The 22,547-nt window shown below is 45.8% G+C and overlaps 2 protein-coding genes across 5 annotated transcripts; one reads left to right on the top strand and one right to left on the bottom strand.

The window, feature by feature from the left end:
* The first annotated feature begins 11,942 nt into the window (after window positions 1-11,942).
* GPATCH4 (G-patch domain containing 4) lies at window positions 11,943-19,404 on the top strand. Of its 4 annotated transcripts, none has more exons than XM_072647259.1 (8): window positions 11,943-12,145; window positions 13,546-13,690; window positions 15,102-15,175; window positions 15,273-15,365; window positions 15,497-15,592; window positions 18,306-18,391; window positions 18,580-18,630; window positions 18,853-19,404. In XM_072647259.1, exons 2-8 carry the CDS (start codon window positions 13,612-13,614, stop codon window positions 19,217-19,219), a joined length of 846 nt encoding a protein of 281 aa, XP_072503360.1. In that variant the 5' UTR covers window positions 11,943-12,145; window positions 13,546-13,611; the 3' UTR covers window positions 19,220-19,404. The 4 variants fall into 4 exon arrangements, with proteins under 4 accessions (XP_072503360.1, XP_072503359.1, XP_072503362.1 ...); XM_072647258.1 differs by having other exon boundaries at window positions 11,956-12,145; window positions 18,538-18,630; XM_072647261.1 differs by lacking the exon at window positions 15,102-15,175 and having other exon boundaries at window positions 12,000-12,145.
* A 592-nt stretch (window positions 19,405-19,996) lies between these two features.
* Window positions 19,997-22,358, bottom strand: NAXE (NAD(P)HX epimerase). Its single transcript, XM_072647262.1, has 6 exons — window positions 22,087-22,358; window positions 21,797-21,905; window positions 21,506-21,616; window positions 21,291-21,404; window positions 20,604-20,751; window positions 19,997-20,248 (listed from the first exon to the last, which is right to left on the bottom strand). The coding sequence occupies exons 1-6, from the start codon at window positions 22,254-22,256 to the stop codon at window positions 20,046-20,048; spliced, it is 855 nt and encodes a 284-aa protein (XP_072503363.1). The 5' UTR covers window positions 22,257-22,358; the 3' UTR covers window positions 19,997-20,045.
* Window positions 22,359-22,547: the final 189 nt, after the last annotated feature.

Below are 22,547 nucleotides of genomic sequence, written 5' to 3'. Positions count from 1 at the left end.
AATACAAGCAACTGCTTCTTCCTCAGAACCTACAGATACCTTTTTGAAATCCAGATATAAGTGCCATCATCAAAGAGATGTACCCTTCCCTTAGAGCTTGGCATATGAGTAGGCAAGGTAACAATATAAACAGGAGCAGAAGAGATACTTAAATTTATTTTTTTTATAAATGCTTCTATTTTTAATGCCAGGAGAAAAACAAAACTGTGCTCATTATAGCATGTAAGCATTAACTCTGTGGTAAGTCAGGTTGCATGTATTATAATGAAGGCTCAGAGTGATCAGTAATCCACAGGGTGCAATTTTCAATCCTTCCCTTTGGCTTGAAAATTCCTTGTGCCAGCTCTGCCTTCCCTTTCCTCTCAATTCCTTTTGTCCCCAGTCCTTTCCCTCCTCCCTCTGGACCAGTGGCTTTCTAGAGAGAAGACAAACAACCTCCTGTCTCCTCAAACAGGACACCCTGAACCAGATCATCTGCTTGACCCTAGGCCACCCCAACCCAAATAAACAGGCTTCCGTTAGGAGAATGAGCATTCCGGAGGCTCTATATGCCTTGGTCTTATCTCCATTTTAGGCTGTTGGGCAACAATACTATTTTTAATAATTGAATGGATTTTGGTAAGTGCTTTGAGATCTTCATGGGACAGAAGACAACAGTAAAAATAAATGTAATGTAAATGATAAGGGAAAGGAGGATTATTTCACAAAATTTTAAGAGTTGAAGGAAACTTCATGATGATGATGGCTAATATTTATATAGCATATATGCTTTACTTGTGTTATCATATTTGACATAATAATTCTGTGAGGCAGAAACTAATATTATCCCCATTTTACAGATTAGAAAAATTAAATGACTTGCCCAGGGTCACACAGCTAGTCAGTGTCTGAGGCAGGATTTATATTTGGGTTTTCCTAATCCCAAGTCCAACACTCTATCCATTGTACCACCAAATAACCAGAAACTGTTTAATAGCTCAACCCATTGCCTACTACCAGGCTTCTGGAGAATCCTCTTTAATAAAAAAAATCCAAACCAATGCCAGGCCTTGCTTATGCTTGCCAGAGGTAGAGCTCCAAGATATGCCACTCTCTGCCTCTTGGACTCTGAGACTCCATGGAACACACCTCTACTTGTTTGTGTTTACCATGAGGCAGGCTTCCTGAGACTTCAGAGAACACAGCAAAAGTACCTGTATGGAGGTCACTGAGGGAAGACTTTGAACTTTTAATTATCTTCTTTACTGAGTAGATCTCTCCTCTTTCACTGATACTCTATCTGTACTCTTCCTCCAATGTTCACCATACTTCTTTGCCCTTTTATTCTCAACATCCTATTCTGAACTCCTTGCTATGGAAGGACAAACCTCCACACAACTTCAGTTGTCCGTTCCTTCATTTTCATTCACCCCAACCTCATTCCACTAATGTCCCATTCTAGATCAACTCATATCGTTCCATTGGCCCTCTGGAATGCCTGCTCCATAATTAACTAATTTTCTTTCATCTTAAACCTCTTCTTCTCTCACTCGTTCCATCTTCTGGCCCTCAGTAAGACCTGGCTCCCTTATGATGACATTGCATTCTTGATCACTCTTTCTAACACTAACTGCACTTTCTCTTACACCATAATTAACTGATTATGATGGGGAGATCAGCATGGCTCCTTGCTTCCCATTTCCTCTTATAAACTGTACTTCTGACATAATCACTCAATAACCTCTCCTCCAACGAAGTTTATAATATCTTCATAAATCACCTAATCTACAATCTTGTGGTCATTTAGGGTTAGGGGGAAATATATAGATGGTGGAGCATGAGCAAAAGTATTAGAAATACTCACCATTCAACATTAACTGGGATCCCTAAGAAATAGTAGCTAACTATCTTTTGGGGACCATGATCTGCCAGTGCAAGTGGGAGTTGGAGAATTTTCCAGAAAAGGCGCTACACATACAAAATTTCTTGAAAGAAGTAACCACAGAGAAAATTTTGTTCAACAACCCTTTGACTATCTATATTAAGAAAGACATAAAGCAGGGAAACATACTCACCAAAGTGTTTTCTTCGAGGACATTGTACTCTTTACATCAAGTCACAGACCATTACAAAGCCTTCTAACCAATATCCATACTCATTCAAGAACTCAGGCTAACTCTACATGAAAGACCAAGTGGACGAAGAATGTTTACTGTTTGAATATGATATGAAGTCAGGCACTCCATAGATAGTCCAGTAATATGAATCTTGAACAGACACTAAAGGTAGACAGTGAACTGGTTCATAACTGAATGGGAAGAGGAGGGTGCGGTGGTTTGCCTTTGAAAAACTGTACAGTCTCAAGCATTTCCCTGAATCAAAGGCCCTGATACTATATGGCTGCAAAGCAAGTAATACTACTGTCTCTGAAGAATAAAAGTTGGAAATCACCCAAAAAATAATGGAGAGATTGATGGTGTGAGTAGGTTACAGCATATTGTTGTTAATGTCTGACTCTTCATGACTCCATTAAGGGTTTTCTTGGAGTGGTTCGCCATGTCATTCTCCAGTTCATTTTACAGATAAGAAACTGAGGCAAACAGGGTTAGGTGATTTGCCTAGGGTCACACAGTTAACAAGTGTCTAGGGCAAAATTTGAACTCAGGAAGATAAATCTTCCTGCCTCCAGTCCTGGCACCACTCTATCCAATGGGCCACCTAGGTGACGTAGGTTACAGCATACTATCAACAAATAATTACACAGAATTTGTAAAAACATATCATCAAAAAAATATATGGGGGAAGCTAGGTTGTTGGCCCTGGAGTCAGAAGAAGGTAAGTTCAAAGCCAGCCTCAAACACTTCTATGACCCTGAGCAAATCACCTAACCCTGATTGTCTCTAAAAAGAAAAGAAATACATGACTGGATGAGGAGGGCTAGCTCTATAGTGAAATCTAAACATTATCAGTGGGCAGTCAGCACGTGTTCCACTGATATCAACTCAACAGTGACTTTTGGCCAACTATTTAACTGTGCTTAATTTCTCTACCTATCTGTCCTACCCAATGAATTAATAATGAGATTAAATAAAACGCTTCAAATTGTATAAATATTGATTATTACTATTACAGGAGTATAAAAGTTCTTAAGGGAGACTTAGTTGACTCAACTCAGAAGAGAATTGACCTTGCTGCAGAGATACCAGGTCCTGAAATCAAGAGAGTGACACAAGCCAGCAGGGAGCCAGCCCAAATAAGCAAGAGAGTAACTTGTCTTTCAGCTCTGCCATACCAAAGAGTGAACTTGGGGGACTCTGAGAAGCCAAAAAAGGCCTCAGAGAACCAGGAGGTACTGTCTGAGGGGGCTCAGGGAGAAATGTTTTGTAGCAATCACTTTCAAGTTTGAGTCTTCTCCCCCAGGGACCAAATGGGTATACAGAGGGGAGAGTATGCCCTGTTTAGGGCTAGGGGTAGAAAGGAATATTTTTGTATCCTGGTTCTTGCTATGTCTTTTCAGCAAATATTCCTATGTAAAAGCTAATTGATAGCAATTGACTAATTGCTATTGGGGAGATGTTAACTCATTGAATGATATTACGGGGAGTCATCCTCAACTCCTGAGGGTTACCCCCAGAACACTCAGTAGCATATCCATGCTCTAGAGACTCTGTATGCTAGTTCAAGTGTGGGTTGGGAAAGTGAGCCCAGAACACACCAGTAAGTGAATACAATCCAAACTGAAGACTACAGTGACACTATAGCCTTAAGTCATAGGGTCCCTCTTTCCTTTCTTTCCCCCCACCCTCTTCTAACTCTTTGAAGAAAAAATGGGAAAGAAGTAGTCATATTGGCAATGGATAAGAAGAGGCAGTCCCTAAGGAACAAAGGGCTTCTCACTGATCCCATACAGCTCATCCCAAAATACCAATTGTTCTACCTCTAATAGGTCTCTAGTTTGTATCTGAATAGCTACCACTCCCAACTTAGCTCTCAATGGTCAGTAAAAAGTCTGAGTTGGGGGTGAGGAGGGGACTACTTTTCCCCTCTTTCAGCAATACCTGGCACTTATCTTGATCAACAACAGTCCTACACGCATGCCAGATTCCTTTCAGACATCCTTCCTATTCTCTGTGGATGTTCCTCATTCTCCCAGGCCACTGAGATCTATAAGAAGTTGAGGTAGGACACTGCGCCCATACTCCTCTCTAATCTTTTAAGACTCCTTATTGTCCCCTAAGATGTGTAATATAGCTTCAGAAATTGTGCCTTCCCTTGCAAAATCACTTGATGTATATTTGATATCTACAAATACATGTCACAGGCATTAAGATAAACATTGATGCTTACAATAACAGTTTTCTTGGACAAGATGGAAAAGAGAGTAGAAACAAAGTGGGAAGAAGGGAAAAATGGTTAAGAAGTATCTCCCGTCCAATCCACTGACCCTCAGCTGCAGGGATTAATTTCAAGCACTGTCAGTAACCTGGAATAAACAATGACTGAGGATGTCCTTGGCTGGTGGAGAGGGACTGGGAAGGATAGGTAGATTTGGCTGTCACCATGGCTAGAGGGATATAAAGTTCTAAAAGGGATTCCTTCTGAAGACTAGTGACCAAAACTCTTCAAGTCAAACAAGAATTAGAGTCAGAACAGTACTTACTGTCCTCCTCCCAATCTAGAGAATTGTCTAAGTCTTCATCCTGAAGAGACAGAAGGGCAGGAGCAGGAGGAGGCGTCTGTGCCTTAATTTGGGCCACCTCCAACAAAGAAGAGAAGTGGGTCAGAAGCCCTGGCTCTTTCCTTGCAGTGATCTGCACAGAGCTCAGGTTTGAATTGGTGAGCCTACCTAGCTTTTCAAAGACTTGGTGCCACAACATTCTCCTTCAATTCATAACAGTTCGAATCTCTTCAGTTACTAAAAAAAGATAAACTTATAGGATTAAGATCAGATGGTCTTGGTACTAGTCATTACTCTACCACTAATGATAGAGTGGTAATGGTGGGCAAGTTCCTTAACCTGCCTGAGCCCAGATTTCATAGGACTATTGAAACTTTGAAGATCATCTAATCTAATTCCCCTCATTTCACAAATGCAGAAATTGAAGCCCAAAGACCATATGAGTAGTAAATAACAGAGCCAGATTTTCTGACTACCCAACTAGTGTTTGATCCACTATGCCTGGCCGACTCTTCTGTTAAACGGGGATAGTAATATCTGCCCTGTCTTCCTGGGAGAGGGAGGATAAAGTGAAATAAGGGATGACAAAGTATTACATAAATACAAGGAATTCTTTATTTTGCTAGCTCATATACATCTGATCTTGGCTCATATGCCAGTAAAATCATAGTATCTGAGTCAGAAGTAATGATCTGAGGTAGCTGGTGACCTAGTGCATAGAGAATGGCCTTGGAGTCTAGACATTGTTCTCTCCTTTTTCAGTTATATCTGACTCTTTGTGACCCTGTCTGGGGTTTTCTTGGCAAAGAGATTGGAGTGGCTTACCATTTCCTTCATTTTTTGAAACTGAGGCAAACAGGTTGAAGTAACTTGCCCAGGGTCACACAGTTGTTAAGTGTCTGAGGGCAAATTTGAATTCAGGAAGATGTCTTCCTGATTTCAGGCCCAGTGCTCTATCCACTGTGTCACCTAGCTAACCCACAGTTAGGGAGACCTGAGTTCAATAAGTAATCACTAATATTTACATAGCCTCTACTATGTGCTAGGAACTATGCTAACAGCTTTATAAATATTTTTTTTTTTGATCCTCGCAACAACCCTGGGATACAAGTGCTGTTTCTCTCATCTCTCACAGAGGCAAAACAAATAATGCTAGGGAAGGAAGTACTAGATAGTTCTATCCTTCTCAATTTCCTTATAACTAGAATGACCATATGCACTCTGAGTCAGGATCCCTTGAACTGGAGAAATACTGGTGCGAAATCCCAAATATTTTGCAAATTCCTTGGGGGTAAAGAAACTATCTTGGTATCCAATAAAAGATGCCTTGTACATAGTAGGTACTCAATACATTTTGTTGATAATAACAGTGATAGTAGAAACCACTGCATAGGGATAGATTTGGAAGTATGAAAGCCTCCATCCCAATTCAATATTAAGTCAGATAATATTTGTGGAGAGTGTTTAGCACAGTACCTGGCACATAATAGGTGCTATATAAATGCCAAATTTCTATAGGTGATGTAGATGGAACTTTTAGAGGTGTATAAGAATTTTCTCTTCACAGACAGGAAACATGTCACCTCAGGGCAAAATTCACATAACAAACAACAATCTTTTCAAACTTCTTTTTTAATCTGCAAAGTAGGATATATAATTGCCCTTTACAAATATGAGTTATTATGCATCTCAACCAAAATACTCCTCCAGTGCCTCACTGTGGTATGGAGTGAGACTTAGGTTCCACAACTATGCCAGTGGCATATAAGCTACTTACAGTTGGTTGATGGGTTGGTCTCCTTCTCAGAGAGGACCAAAATGGCATCACCATGCTAGAGTCAAGTTATAGTGTGTTGGACTGTGAATGATCAGATCAATATGAGCTCAGAATGTTCTACCACAAGTTGGGTACAAATAGTCTATGTGAACATTTGGAGTGGATTCTCTAAATTTGCACCTCTGGTTTCTTTTGAGGTACTTCAATTCTGCTTTGTTCTGCACAGCCCCTTCTCTAACGAGGGCATGCCATGCACAGGACGTCCTGTGCCATAGTTTTCCTTGTCACACGATCATTTCCAAAGTTTGGCCCAGCTGAAGTACGCAGAATGCTGCACTTGGAGTCAGGAAGACCTACCTGGGTTCAAGCTTTTCCTCTAACAATTCCTCAAGGTGTGACTTGTCACACTTAAGTGTGACAACCTCTCAATGTCTCAGTTTCTTCATCTGTAAAACAGTACTACCACCTACCAGGGTAATGAGGTTCAAAGGAGATCACAGATGCAAAATAGTTTTCGAACTTCAAAGTGTTAAATAAATATAAGTTGTTATAGTCACTAAGCTACAAAGACCTTGACAATGGCTTGTTCACTGATTATATGTCACTGGAGATGCTTCTTATTCTTTGGTCGTTTAGGGAATGTCCAACTCTCTGTGACCCCATTTAGGGTTTTATTGGCAAAGATACTGGATCAGTTTGCTATTTGCTTCTCCAGTTCATTTTACAGATGAGGAAACTGAGGCACAACAGCTTTAAGTAACTTGCCCAGAATTACACAGTTAGTAAGTGTCTGAGGCCAGATTTGAAATCAGGAAGATGAGTCTTCCTGGCTTCAGGGCCAGAACTCTAGCTGCCCTTGGAAATGCTTATCATCAGCAAAATAGGTGACCATCAAGTGACCTTTTGTCCACAGCAACTCATGGAAATGATCTACTAAAACATGGAGGAGCTGCAACAGGCATACATTCAGGAAGTTACTAGGGCTCACTCTTCTTTGTAGAACTCTGAAATGATAAAGTTGCTGTAGGAATGGTGGTGAGTAGAGATTTGTACTTCAAGATATATATTAGCCATGTGACTGTGGACAAGTCACTCCAATCCTGGAAGCCTCAGTCTTGTTATATATAAAATGAAGGGCTTTGTCCAGAGAAACTAATAATACTAGCTCTAAAACCTATAATCCTACATAAGAATGGACATTTGGGGGCTGGAGAAGAGAGGATTCTTGGGGGACATGATGGCTTAGTTAAAATATTTGAATAGATGTCATATGGAGAAGGGATTCTGTTTAGCCTGACAGGGTGGAACCTGGAGTGATCTGTATAAATCGCAATTTGTATAAATTCAGCTTCATATCAGGAACAATCTTCTTCATCTCCTTCTCCTTCTTCTCTTCCTTCTCCTCCTCCTTCAGATGAGGGCTGGAAGAGGGATATGAGAGCCCCCCACAAAGACCAGGGTACCAGGTCGTTTAGAGAAGAATTCACGGACTCAAGCTTTGTTGAGGTCAAGATAAAAATTTATTATGCTTTTCAGTGGGCAAGTGTTCTTAGGGAACCTGCAACCCTAAAGGGGTACAGGGAAAGTTTATATAGGGTATTCTATAGGTGTTTCGGGTTGAGATTAGGGAGTGGTTAAGGAGTGGTCAGTTCTTAAAGGAACATGCGCTTTTGGTGTCTATTGCACAGGTATTTTATCCAAAATTCATCAGCAAATAACTCAAGGAGGGGCTACCTGGAGGTGTGGTTTTAGGCCTGAAATATCACTAAGTCAACCAACATCAGGGCTGGCTCAGAAATACCAGGTTGTTCTCATCAATGTCTTGTTAGACAAGAAAAATGTAAGAGAGTATACGTATGTCTAAGTTTAGGGTACTAGGTCAGTGAGTAGTAAATGTCGTTATGACCCAGTACGCAGTCCGTTAAACCAGTACACAGCTGGTTCAAACTAATGAGTGCTATAGGTACAGCTGGCTACTAGAGCAGGAAAGGAGATAACGGTTGTTGCTAGGACAAGTTGTGTCCTTGGGCTGGGGAGAAACTGCCTGGGATAGTGTTTTGAGGTTAGGGAGAAATGTGATTTTTAAAGAGAAATGTGATTTTAAAATCGAGGCCAAAGCACATGCAACCAAGCACCCCATCACTTCCCCCTCCTTCCTCCTCTTCCTCCTTCCATTTTATTTTCCCCAATTACATGCAAAAAAAAAAATTACATTTGTTTTTCAGGAACAACTTCCTAACAATTAATGCTGTTCAAAAGCAGAATGTGCTACCTTGAAAGGTGATAGGTTCACCATTCTTGGAAGTCTTCAAGTCCAGGCTTGGCAATCCCTTGTCAGGTATGTTGTAATGAGGATTTCTTTCTTTATGGAACAGATTAACTGACTGGGGTGTAGGGTGTGTTTAGGGAGGACCACTACCTTTGGTATGATGGCTGCCAAGCCCTTTTCAGGGCTCTTTCCACCTTTGGTGTCCACCTGTACCACTCAACTCTCACGTGTGGCTCCAAGAAGCTATAGCATGCACAGTGGCCACACCCTGGTAAACCATTTCAGCAGACAGGCCAAACCAAGTTGAGGGTAACCAAGGAGTCTCAAACCCATTGGTAAGTTAGGGGGGTGTCTACCCTGGCTCAGTAAGAAGGCAGATGAAATTCAGTTTTATACTGATAGCAACAATTTAAAGCACTTTTATGATTCCCTGAAAGCTATTTATGGACCAAAAACCTATGGTGCAGCACAACTTCTCAGCGCTGATGGAGCCACATTGATTAGTGATAAGGACATGATCCTAGAGAGATGGACTGAATACATCCATAATGTTCTCAACAGACCATCATCAATCAATGCTGAGGCCATTGACCATTTACCTCCGGTTGAAGTCAATCCCTCCTTAGCTGAACTTCCAACTGAAGAAGAGGTTTTGAGGGCTATTAGGATCCTTTCATGTGGCAAAGCACCTGGTGCTGATACTATTCCAGTTGAGATTTACAAGGTAGAGGGACCATTGCTCATACAAAAGCTGACTGAAATTTTCCAGGTTATATGGCAAGAGGAGGTTATCCCCCAGGAGTTCAAGGATGCCTCCATTGTCCATCCCTATAAAGGTAAAGGGAATAGATTGTCCTATGACAATCACAGGGAGGTTTCTCTCTTAGTCATTGTTGGCAAAATTCTTGCTAGAGTCCTCCTTAATAGGCTGATCCTTCACCTGGAAAATGGTCATATACCTGAGAGCCAGTGTGGCTTCAGAAAGGGCCAAGGAACAGTTGATATGGTGTTTGCTGTCCAACAACGCCAGAAGAAATGCTGGGAGCAGCACAGAGATCTATATACAATGTTTGTAGATCTGACCAAGGCCTTTGACACCGTTGATCATGAGGTCTTATGGAAAATTATATCAAAATTTGGTTGCCTGGAGAAATTCATCAATACTGTATGTTAATTTCATGATGGCATGTTTACCCAGGTTCTGCATAGTGAAGAATGCTCACATGCCTTCCCAGTCACCAATGGAGTGAAATAGGGCTGTGTGCTTGCTCCCATGCTTTTTAGCATGATATTTTCAGCCATGTTGTCAAATGCTTTCAATAAGGATGAACACAGGCATTAAGGTCAACTATCATAATGATGATAAGTTCTTCAACTTGAAAAGGCTACAAGCCAAGACCAAAGTGGAGGGAGTGTTGGTGCATGATTTTCTGTTTGCAGATGATTGTACACTCAATGCAGCCTCTGAAGCTGAGATGTAACAAAGTATGGATCAATTCTCTGCTGCCTGTGCTAATTTTGACCTAATAATTAACATCAAGAAAACACAGGTGCTCCATCAGCCACCACCACACCATCCATACATGGAACCATCTGTTACAACAAATGCAGAAGTTTTTAATGTTGTGGATGAGTTCACTTACCTTGGTAGTGTACTCTCCAGGGATGTACACATTGACAATGAGGTTGATGCATGCATTGCCAGAGCTAGCTCAGGGTTTGGGAGGCTCTGAAGAAAAGTTCGGGAGAGAAGATGTATTAGACTGACTACCAAATTGAAGGTCTACAGAGCTGTTGGGTTGACTTTATTGTTGTATGCCTGTGAAACATGGACAGTCTACCAGTGCCATGCCAGGAAACTGAATCGCTTCCATTTGTACTGTCTTAGGAAGATTCTGAGAATCACTTGGCAGAATAAGGTACCAGATAGTGAAGTCCTTGCTCACGCTAAACTGCCAAGCATTCAAACTACGCTTCAGAGAGCACAACTCTAATGGGCTGGTCACATTGTCTGAATTCAAAATATATGCTTGCTAAAAAGACTATTTTATGGAGAACTCACATAGGGTAGGTGATCACATGGTGGCCAGAAGAAGCGATACAAGGACACTCTGAAGGTCTCTCTCAAGAACTTTGGATTTGACTGTGCAACATGGGAGACACTGGCACAGGACTGCTCAGAATGGCGTGCCCATATCAGATAGGGTGCTGTACTCTATGAGCAAAGAAGAATTGAGACAGCACAAAGTAAACATAGGATGCACAAAGTAAACACAGGATGCGCAAATTTTGGGTATCCACCCCAAATATTCACACGGACTACCCGTGCCCGACCTGTGGTAGAGCATTCTGAGCTCCTGTTGTTCTGATCAGCCAAGTCAGACCACACTGAAATTTTACTTTATCATGGTGATGTCATGTTGGTCCTCTTCAAGAACGAAGGACAACCAACCAACCGGATTAATTGACTCCTTTCCAACCCTCAGATTAATTTTGTGAGGAGCCATAGTCTCATCTCCCTCCCGTTGGGACTTGGGCTCCTAGGTGCCAAGCTCGTTCTCCACGGTCACTTCTCAGCTATTCTAAACCAGGATGCTGCACATGGCTCCCCCCTCGCTTCCAGCTCCTCTTTATATGTTATCTCCCATTAGAATGCACGCTACTTGCATTACCTCTCTTTGTGTCCCCAGGGCTTAGCACGGATGGCACGTGTTAAGTACTTAATAAATGATTTTTCATTGAGCCACTCCTCCGAACTTTAGTTTTCCAAACTGTAATAATAATAGGCGCATTGTATAGTGCTTTACATATTTTCGCTTAGATGACCTTTGAGCAACAACCCTGTAAGGTAGGGACTATTATCATCCCCATTTTACAGATGGGGAGACTGAGGCATTTAAGAACTGAGGTGACTTGCCCAGGGCCACACAGCTAAGTATGGAACTCAGGTCTTTCTGACCCCACTCTGCCTTCTCGGCCACGTGTAAAATCTGGACCGTGATGCTGACAAGACTTGGATGACTTCCTGTTATGGAGCGAGCTGTTATTATTCTTACTCAAAAGAGGCTGGGGGTGCGGAGGACGGGGAGGGCTTGGACGACCCTTGCCCTTCATACGTCCCACCACACACGTAATCAGCTTCGAAACGCAGCCTGAAAGCGTTCGCGTTTCCGTAGCAACCCGAGCTCCAGCCCGCTTCCGGGAGAGGTCGGGCGCTTCCTCCCCTCGGAGGACCGGAACTCTATGGTCTACGCGCTTCCTTCCATGGTCTTTGCAGGCTACAAGGGCCCGAAGGCGGCCCTTCCGGAAACATGGCGCCGCGCAGCGGTTGGGTTCCGCGTGTTTCTGGGGAGCGGCCCCTGACACTCCTGTGAGCGGCTCCCTTCAGCGGAGAGAAGCTGCCAGCGCACGGGAAGGGAGGAAGAGGTGCTCAGAGGCGCAGGTAAACGTGGAGGCTGGAGACTGCCCTTTGGGATCTGCAGCCCGAGGGCTGGGGATCAGATCGCCGAAGGGCTGGCGACGCCTGCGGAGGGAGGGGAGCCGTGCGGGCCGTGCCGGGGGGCGCGGGCCGTGCAGGGGGGCGCGGGCCGTGCGGTGCGGGCCGTGCCGGGGGGTGCGGGACGTGCAGGGGGGCGCGGGCCGTGCGGTGCGGGCCGTGCCGGGGGGTGCGGGACGTGCAGGGGGGCGCGGGCCGTGCGGGGCGGGCCGTGCAGGGGGGCGCGGGCCGTGCGGGGCGGGCCGTGCCGGGGGGGTGCGGGACGTGCAGGGGGGCGCGGGCCGTGCGGGGCGGGCCGTGCAGGGGGGCGCGGGCCGTGCGGGGCGGGCCGTGCCGGGGGGTGCGGGACGTGCAGGGGGGCGCGGGCCGTGCGGGGCGGGCCGTGCAGGGGGGCGCGGGCGTCAGTCAGCGGGCCTTCACGCCTGGCACGGTGCTGATCGCCGGGGTACCGAGACAGGCAGAAGCAGGCTCTGCCCCCAAGGAATCCATCAGTAACCGCTTATTAAGCGCTTGCTCCGTGCTAGGCTTGGTGCTAAGTGCGGGGGATAAAAGCAAAGCGGACGTCTCCGCTTCCTATTAAATGCTGATTACGTGCCGGGGGCACTGGACTAAACACTTCTACTTTCAATGAGTCAGACCTTATCCAGTGCCTACTTAGTGTGCTAAGGGTTGGGGATATATATTTTTTTAAAAAATCCCTAAGACAGTCTTTGTCCTCAAGGAGCTTACTGTCTAATGAGGCTGAGTATTTGTAAATATCTAGGTACTTAGAAGATCGATATTCAGGAGGTAGTCAGAAAGGGGAAGAAGGCCTTAGCTAAAGAGACCAAGAAAGGCCCCTTTCAGAAGGTAGGATTGGAGCTGTCTTGAAGGAAGCCAGAGACACTAAGAGGCAGAAGGGAGAGTGTGGAATACCCCAGGTAATGGGGACAGCTAGGGCAAAGATGCAGAGACTAGAGATGGAGTGTCCCCTTTGAAGTAGAGGCAGATCCTCTCCAGAGGAGAGAGATCTTTTCAAGGAGACCAAAGAGGATGCAGTCCCAGGGCTGTCACGTCTTTTCAGGTGTGACTAAGGTGGTGTTTGCTTGTTAAAGCAACTGATAGGTCCAAATGAAGGGGATTCCTTTGACACTGGTCCCTTTTGGAGGTTTTATGCTTAGTCCAACGATGCTCATGTGATTCAAAATATTTCTCCAACTGTCCCCAGTCCATAGGAAATTATTTTTAAAGAACTGGAACCACATCTCTTACTGTGTCTAGATCAGTTCAGAAACCAGGCCAGTGTTCTGCTCATAGTAGAACCAGATGGGGAGTGGTAGGTTTGCCTGCTTTTTTTTTTCTTTCAGAGGGATAATAGTAACCACTTTTGAACTGGTGAGACATTAAGGACAGAGACTAATCCTTTTCTCAACATGAGCGTCACCTCAGGGACCAAGAGTCGAGGGATGAAGTTTGCTGAGGAGCAGCTGCAGAAGCATGGATGGATTCAAGGTAATACCTACTGACTGACTGTACTCCATTTCTCCCTGGAAAAGCCCCAGACCCCCAGTCTTGCTTTCTAGTACTCAAGGGCTGTGGAAGAAATTCCTACTAGCACAACCACCTTAGTTCTTAGGCAGAATTTGGGAGAGGAAGAACTATTCTGAATGGGAAATGAAGGTAGGGTAAGAGACTGAGTAGATGAGAAAGGGACAGGGAAAAGACCCATCAGAAAGGAGACTTAATAAGCTAGCACACATACAGTGCTTTCGTCCTCACAACAGCCCTGTGAGATAGGTGCCTATAACAGTTACCCATTTTACAGTTAAGGAAACTGAGGCAGAGAGGTTAAGTGATTTGTCCAGGGTTCCATATTTGTGTAAGAAATAGGATTTGAACTCAGTTCTTTTTGAATCAAGTCCAGTGCTGTATGGACTATACTACCTAGTTGCCTCTGGTATTCCTTGTGGGCAAAGCCCTATCCTGGGCAGTAGAGGGCAATTTGGAGGAAAGAGAAAAGATACACTATTCATCTTATAGACTTTAGGTTTTTAGAGTTTAAAACTGCACTAAGACTTTTGGGATACCCTATATAATAGGAAAGAATCTCATTAAGCTAATAACAAAAGATCACATTTCTATAATACTTTCCTGTCGTCAAAATTCTCTGATCACAACTTTGGGGTAGAGTAGGTAACATGAAGTAGTATTATCACTCCCAGGTTGTAGGTAAGGCAAAAAGAGGCCCTTGAAGGCTAAGTGACTTGTCCATGGTGACACAGGATCAGACGTGACAAAGAGGTTACTCTTAAGTTTGGCATTTTTTCAGTTAGGCAACACAGTAGATAGAGCTATGGGCCTAGAGTCAGGAAGCCCTGAGTTCACATCCTGCTTCAGATACTTACTAGGTGTGTGAACCTGAGGCAAGTCACTTAATTCCTGTTTACCTCAGTTTCCTCCTCTGTAAAATGAAGCTCATAAGAGCATCTCCTTCCCAGGGTAGTTGAGAGGATCAAATGAGACCATAATTGTAAAGCACATAGTAAGCACTATTTAAACATTAGCGATGATGAGGATGGTGATGATGATGCCACTGCTGCCACCCATGCCATTCTTCCTACAGGGAGAGTCGGAGAGGCACAATCCTGGTCCCTCCTGTAGTTGTAAGCTCCCTAAGACACAGACAGATTAAGACACATGATCCATCTGAATGGGTTCTAGACATCAATGCAGGAAATTTGTCTACAATACAGGAAAACAGTGGCCTACAGAGTCAGGAGCATCTGAAGATTGTGGAGAGATTGTGGAACTGAACTGGGGAAGAGGGAAGGACAGGGTTGATTGGTGTCAGGGGTCAGGATTTTGCTGTGAAGGTTCAATGCAGACAGATAAGCTGCATAAGCCTGGTCTCTACTCCCTCCAGGCAAGGGCCTGGGCAAGAAGGAAGATGGTATAGCCCAGGCCATCAAGGTGAAGCTGAAGCAGGATAATGCTGGGGTAAGGAACTCCATACGGGTCTGGGGCCCGGGGGACCAGGGGGAAATCAGGATGGAAGGCTGGCATTTACAGGATTGTGTCCCCTCCCCTGTGGCAGGTGGGACATGATCCTTCTAAGGAGTTCACTGACCACTGGTGGAGCCAACTGTTCAACAAGACAGCTGCCAGCTTGGTGGTGGAGACTGGGAAGGTACTGGGCAGGGGAGTGGGGTAAGGAAAGGGGAGGGATAACCATAGAACACACAAGCACTTGGTCTGTGTAGGAGTGAGAGAACCAGGCATGGGGCAGCAGGCTTAGTTCAACCCCTACTTCCCCAACAGGACGGAGTAAAGATGAAGACCCAGGCCAAGGACACCAGCAAGCAGAAACGATCCAGGTGCTCAAAGTCCAGCCTGTTGTATGGACACTTCATAAAGGTACTAGAGGCAAGGGATGAAGGAGACCCTCTTCCCCCCTGCTAGTCCAAGTGGGGTTTCTTATTCTCTATTGCCTTCACTATTAGGAGACACTACTCAACACTTCCATTTGCAAGAGGAAGAACCAGACAGTGTATTTTAAAGATAAGTCATCACTAGCTGGCTTACAGCCCTCTAGATGAATTAGGCAATGGGATAGAACTAAGGCTCTTATCTCAACCACGAGGCCTGGACAGTAAAAGGGATGGAGATGCGCTATAAGGTCATATGAGGAACACATAACTGTAAATGGAATCAGACTTGAGTTTGTGGGTTCTTAAGCAAATCCATTCCCTCTCTAAGGTGTTTGCTGTCTCCTCTCAGTTTCTTCATCTGCAAAATAAGAATGTTGGGCTAGCTCGTATCCAAGATCCCTTTGAGCTGACATTCTAGGATTCTTTTCCAAGTTTCCTATCCTCCAAATAAATTGTTTTTTAGCAAGTATCCAGAATTCTAGGAATTCTAGTGGGCAAGGGGGGGCAGGCATTATAAGGAAAGACCATGGAAAGGATGTAGAAAATGAACTTTTAATAATAACTCACATTTATATGGTACTTTGCAATTTACAAAGGCTTTCCTTTACAATTAGCCTGGAAGCTTGGTAGTAAAAGTATTATTCTTATTTTACAGATGAGGAAAAGGCTTCAAGAAGTTATTGAATAATAATAAATAATAGCAGTTACCATTTACATGCTGCTTACTGTGTGCCAGGGACTTTGCTAAGAGATTTACAATTATTATCTCATTTGATTCTCACAACAATCATATGAGGTAAGTGCTATTATTATCCCCATTTTAAAGTTGGGGAAACTGAGGCAGACAGATTTGCCCAGGGTCACACAACTAGTAAGTATCTGAGGCCACCTTTGAACTCAGTCTTCTTGACTCCAGGCCTGGCACTCTATTTTGCCACCTAGCAGCCTAAATCAAGTGACTTAATCACGATCATTCCATTTTTGGTGTTTGAAGAGATTCAGACTTAGGTCTCCCAAGTCCAAGTCCAGTTCTCTACCCATGGGTGCCACACTGTCCCTCAGGGAATTCAACAGTCTGTTAAGTTCTCCCCTTTTTAGCTGAGGTTCCCCATGGGTAGTGTAACCAAAATGATAATAGTAATAGAAATGTTGTCACCTTGACTTTGGGGAGTAGTAATTAAAGCACTTTCCCATCTGTTTTCTTTTCTTCCCACATTCTGATCATAGAATCAGAGATCTAAATCCGGGAGGTCTCCTGGCCAAACACCCTCATTTTATAGATGAGGCAAGCAGCCCAAGGTCCCAGGAGTGAGGGTTAAACCTTCTTGCTCTAGATCATCCAGTGTTCTTCCACTGTCTGTGTGTGAGATGGGGGGAAGCCAGGTTTGTCATTGCAGCATCATAGATGCAGCACCTGTTTAAGTTAGCAGCCTGAAATACGGAACTACATGTGAAATGGGCATGTGGCAATTGGCTAGCTAGGACTTAGGATTGTGAAGTGGGAACAAATTTAATGGAGACAGAAGAGGATGATGATGGTGATAAAAGGGGACAAATTGGTCTTGTTTCTTCTCTGCTCAAAACCCTTCAGTGGCTCCCTATTACTTACCTAGTAAATGTCTTCCTTCCTTAGTGTGGTATTCAAAGGTCTCCCTGATCTAGTGTTACTTCCACACTTAACTCACAGCTCCTCTCCTCCAAGTACCCTGTGCTTTAGCCAAAACTCAGCTGTTTTCTAACTCCTGTACAAGACTATCCTTTGGTCATGTTCCTTAAACCTAAAATATCCTTCCTCATCTTAAAAACTGTTGAGATTCTGCCTGTCCTTTAAAGCCTAGCTTAATGCCATCCTAGAAACTAGCCCCAATTCCAGCATTAATAAGCTTCACCCCCAACCTCAGGGTTTCTTGGTGGCTTGGGCCTGTGCCTGTGATTTAATTAACTGGTAAGGAAACTGAGAAGCTAGGTGGCAAAGTAGATAGAGCACCAGCCCTGGAGTCAGGAGGACCTGAGTTCAAATTCCGCTTCAGACACTTATTAGCTGTGTGACCCTGAGAAAGTTGCTTAACCCTGTTTGCCTCAGGTTCTTCATCTATAAAATGAGCTGGAGAAAGAAATGGCAAACCACTCCAGTATCTCTGCCAAGAAAACCCCAAATGGGGTCACAAAGAGTTGGACATGACTAATCAACAAAACACCAAAATATCAGTATTACTATCATTTGAGGCAGCTAGGTGGTAATGTGGATAGAATGCTGGGCTTGGAGTCAGGGAGACTCATCATGCTGAGTTCAAACCTAGCCTCAAATGCTTATTAGCAGTGTAACCCTGGGCAAGTAACAAGCCTATTTCCTAATCTGGAAAATGAGCTGAAGAAGGAAATGGCAAACCACTCCAGTATCTGTGCCAACAAAATTCCAAACAGGATCATGAGGAGTCAGACATGACTGAACAACAATAAAGGAAATTCCTTCTAACAATGCAGACCGGGAACCGATCTGCAACTTTCCCTCTTAGATTTACCTGCACTATTTTATATTCTAGTTATCTGTGGGTGAATTCTATCTCCTTACCAGAATGTGAGGCCCATGAGAACAGGGACTGTGCTTTGTCTAAACTTTGCATTTCCTTTAGTGCTTTGCACATAGTAGGTGTCTCATAAATACTTGCTGATCTTGTAAATGTTCACTGTCCTGCCAGAGTGCCACTCTCACTTCAGGCGGGGAAAAAGCAGAGAAGCAGAGTGAACAAAGCAGTGAGGATGAGGCATCTCCAGCAGCAAAGATGTGAGAATCCCCTTAGAATTGGAGGGTGCTATGAAGGCTTTGCTCCAGTATTCCATGTCCTACATGAGTGGGGGCAGATTTTCTTTAACAGGGTTGGACTCCATACCTGAGATAGCTTGGAGGGGAGACATGCGTTTCTTCTCTAGGCTGTGCCTCCCTGACACACTCTTCCCTCCCTCGGTACCCAGCCTGACAGATGAGGAGTTGATTCGAGCCTGCGAGGGACGCACTGCACACAAGTAAGGCAGTCTGCCAGCTTCCCTGCCAGCTCTGCTCTCCTCTTTCCTGACCTTCTCTGGGCTCACTCTCCCAGCTGGAGCTTCCATCATCTCTAGCCCCTTTTACCTGCCCAGAGATGGAAAGCAAGTGGCCCTTGCCCCCCACAAGCAAGACTACAGGGGGAGGGAATACTTTCTCTGGTTTTCATGCTGTTCCTCTGATTGGATACCTGTCTACCGCAGGGGTGCCCGCCATGGGCTTACAATGAAGGCCAAGCTGGCGCGGCTGGAAGAGCAGGAGCGGGCCTTCCTGGCGCAGTATAAAGGCCAGAATGCAGGGGTACCTGACTCCCCAGCTGAGGACATACCCCAAAAGAAGAAGAAGAAAAGTCAGGAAGAAGCATCTGTAACAAACAGGAGCAAACAAGAGCAGATCATAGAACAGCCGGATGAGAACAGTAGGAAGAAGAAGAAGAAAAAGAAAAAGAGGCAACAAGAAGAGGAAACAGAAGATGAGGTGGGCGTTCAAGTAGAGAGGGAAAAGGAAGAAGAAAGCAGGACTCGGAAAACCAAAAAGAAGAAAAGAAAAAAGGGACCAGCAGAGGCCTAGCGAGGACTGTCCCAATAACCACCTGCGTTAATCTGTTGGAGACTAGGACTCCAACCTCTGGGCCCTCTGCCCATTTCCAGGGTTGGGGGCAGAGAGGACAGTAGGGTTCTCCCATGGCCCCCTCTCATCCTGCAGTTCTTCTACACAGAGGGATCAATAAACACCTCCCAGGGCCCTGCCTTTCAGTCCTGCCCAGGCTCTTCACTCACCCCCCACCCCAGCTCAGGGCTTCCTTCCCATGGCATGGAGCTGGGAAGAAGGCACCAGATCATCATTCTTTATCTCATAGGAGATCACCTTCTGGCTCCTTCCACACTTTTGCGGAAGTATCAACTAAAAGAAGGCTTAAACTTTGAGGGTATCTCAGCCACTTCCCTGCCTACAGGCAAAAGTTTGCCCCAGTCCAGAGGGATAGGAATTACTTGTATTCAAAGAGATTACACAAGGTCCCATGGATGCCTGTTTCAATACTTAGCAGTCTTTACTAGCAGGAGGTCCTTCCTCCTATCTACCCTACTGCAGTATCAGCCCATCTTGAGCATGTTTATAGAATTTCAAACTAGAAAGGACCTTAGAGGATTCCCTCTACTTTCACATATGATTAAACTAAGGCCCAGAGACATTTTTGATTTGCCCAAAGTCATACAGCTCTAGGGTTCAGACTTGGGTCTTCTGATTCCAAAGGCTGTATTCTTTCTGCTATACCATGCGCTGCCCCCTCTGGACCACAAAGATGACTCCAGCCCTCCCAGAAGATCTCAAAGCACTTTACAGATCTAGACCAAAAATGAACTCAGTCTTTATTTGGGGGCACACCAGCCTTTCTTCACTGCAGTTGCAGAACACAGTCAGTTGCTAGGTAAGGGGGTAGGTTCAGCTGGTATTTCTTCTCTAAGGCAGATGGCACAAAGCGGCCCCCCAAGTAGTGGTGTCGACCCTTGAACAGAGTAGCAGCCTTTTTGGGGGCTGTCAGTGAGATGAGTAAGTCAGGCTGAATGCCGTCTGGGTTCCCCTTTTCCACATCCCACCCTGTGGGTGCAAGGGGCATGTGGTTACAGGGATCAATACTCTCATCTTACCTTCCCCTACACCCCTTCTGAATTGGTTTCAGCTCAGCTCTTGGGGTAAGAAAAAGAAGAGAGCAGGAACACTAGGCCCTGTCCTAGGCTCTCCAGGCACCTCTGTGACACTAGCTAGAGAGGACGCTGAGCTGAGAAATATGATTTTTAGGTTCTTGTCTCCAAGAACCTTCCAGCTCTAACATTCTAGGATTCAGGTGGCCTTCACTTCCTGCCCAACTTGGGCACAAGGCCTCCCTGGAAATATTCAGAGATCATTAATTTACCATACCACCCTACGCCCTCCCCCCATTTCCCCAGAGTACCTGAGGGGATGTCAATGCTGGCAATGGGTACCGTGAGCCCACTCAGTATACTCAGGATGGCTCCGAATGGCTCCCGCACAGTACCCTTAAAGCTGAAGCCAAAGATGGCATCTACCACTAGTTCATACAGTTCATCAATCAGCATTGGCTAGGAAGGAGGGAGAGGAAGAGTGGGTTGGTAACCCATTTCCCAATACTCTTCTGTTCTAAGCAAGGGAAAAGGCTAGAATGGCTGTAAAAAAAAAAAAACCTAATGATTATATAGATAGAGGCAGTGGTAGTCAATATCCCTGTGGGTACAGAGTCACAAGCACTCATATTTTGAGCTGAGGAACAGCTACTTGTTTTCAGAGGAAGTTCGGGCATCAGGGACTAGGACAGAAGTCAGGATTATAGGTGAAAGAGGAAAGGGCCTTAAAAATAAAACTGGTCCTCTCAAGGGGCCCAGAGAATTTCCCAGGCTCACAGAGGTAGTAAGTCACATCTAAATTAAAACCCTGGCTCCCAGTGACTGAAAGATAGGGACAGTGCATGGTAGGGCTGCAGAGGAGTCCAGAAGAAAGCATTTGGGCATCGCTGGGGTGTCAACAGCTAAAAGAACATTTTCATATCGAAGAAAAGAGCGAGCCAGTGGCTACATTTTAGGGAGTGAGTTGAAGTGAATCGAGAGGGTCTAATGCTTCCTACCTCAGGTGGCATCTCAGGCAGAAAAGGGATGTCCATCTTCTGACACTGGGTCACCAGAGCATCAAAGAGTGGCTTGTTTGGCTTCTTGGGATAATGGATCTTTGGCTCATAGCCCTGGGAAGGAGGGGGTGATGTTGATTCAGATGACTCAGTTCGAAGAGCCCCTTCCCATCCTGTCAGCCTCTCTTCCCTTGGTGGCACCTCCCCATACTCACAAAGAGTTTGAGGTGCCTGGCACAGACAAGGCCATCACCCCCGTTGTTTCCAGGGCCACAGATGACGAGGACGGCTGGGGGGCTGCTGCCAAAAGAACTGGGTGGGTATGCCTGAAGGGAGGAGATGCATGGGAATTAAAAGGATCTTACAGGAAGGCCCTGGTTGCCATAGGGAGCTGTAACAGGTTCCTGGTGGCCCATTTCCCAGCCCCTCCTACTGGCTTTCATCATTCAGCCATAGCTCTTTGGTGGTCAGGTAGTGCTGGGTCCTCCTCAGCCCCTGGCACTGACCTTGGCAATGGCAGTGGCACAGCTGAGCCCAGCCAGCTCCATGAGTTGATCCACGCTAAACTTGTACTCGTTGAACAGCTCCTCATCTACAGCCTGGGCCTCCTCCTGGCTGGGAGAAAACCCAGCCCCTCCAGAGACTCAGCTCCCGAGCTCTGGTGGGCGCCCCCCGGTACGCCCGCCCGGTCCTGCCCCGCCCCCCATGACCCTCAGGCCCAGGCTGGGGGGCGCCAGGTCAGTGCACGCTCCCAGCGCGGACCGCGGAAGCCGGACGCCTCGGGGCCTCATCTCACCTCAAGTACTTCAAGCTTTTGCCCGCCATGGTGGAGTCCCCCGCGTGCATCTGTCTGGCCCCCCACCAGGCGGGCCCCTGGCAGTGAGGCCCACCTCGTGTCAAGACGCGCGGGAAGCGCGAGCCAGCAACCAGCAGCCCCAGCCCCAGCAGCGCCCGCAGCCCGGACATTCAGGCCCCCACGAGCCGGATCCCTACCTCTCCCTACCCCGCGGCCGGCCAGCCTCGGAGCATGCGCCGGCACCGCCTCCTCCTCTTCAACCTCGGGTGAATGGAGAGGTCAGGGACGGGAATCCTAGTGCGCGTGCGCCGCGTCGGAGCCCGGGCAGAGGCACAAACCGAAAGGGTCTTCCGAGGCGGCGGCGGCGTGCAGTTAGGGCGCCCCCTGCTGTCCGGACCGTAACCTACTCCTGCACTAGGCCATGGAGGATTGCCCCGGGAAGAGAGGCTGCACTCCCCGCC

Source organism: Notamacropus eugenii, chromosome 2 (genome assembly GCF_028372415.1).
Source record: "Notamacropus eugenii isolate mMacEug1 chromosome 2, mMacEug1.pri_v2, whole genome shotgun sequence".
Taxonomy (NCBI): Eukaryota; Metazoa; Chordata; class Mammalia; order Diprotodontia; family Macropodidae; genus Notamacropus; species Notamacropus eugenii.
This window is presented reverse-complemented; position numbering and strand designations above follow the sequence as displayed.

What these genes read in the sequence shown, in the direction of transcription:
- GPATCH4 (XM_072647258.1), top strand. Translation starts at nt 13,612, where the DNA reads ATGAGCGTCACCTCAGGGACCAAGAGTCGAGGGATGAAGTTTGCTGAG. An exon ending in TGTATGGACACTTCATAAAG is followed by an intron (nt 15,593 to 18,305) that starts GTACTAGAGGCA and finishes CTGTCCTGCCAG; the next exon opens with AGTGCCACTCTCACTTCAGG. An exon ending in GAGGGACGCACTGCACACAA is followed by an intron (nt 18,631 to 18,852) that starts GTAAGGCAGTCT and finishes TGTCTACCGCAG; the next exon opens with GGGTGCCCGCCATGGGCTTA.
- NAXE (XM_072647262.1), bottom strand. Translation starts at nt 22,256, where the DNA reads ATGTCCGGGCTGCGGGCGCTGCTGGGGCTGGGGCTGCTGGTTGCTGGC. An exon ending in TGCCTGAGATGCCACCTGAG is followed by an intron (nt 20,752 to 21,290) that starts GTAGGAAGCATT and finishes CCTCCTTCCTAG; the next exon opens with CCAATGCTGATTGATGAACT. An exon ending in CAGCATTGACATCCCCTCAG is followed by an intron (nt 20,249 to 20,603) that starts GTACTCTGGGGA and finishes TTGCACCCACAG; the next exon opens with GGTGGGATGTGGAAAAGGGG.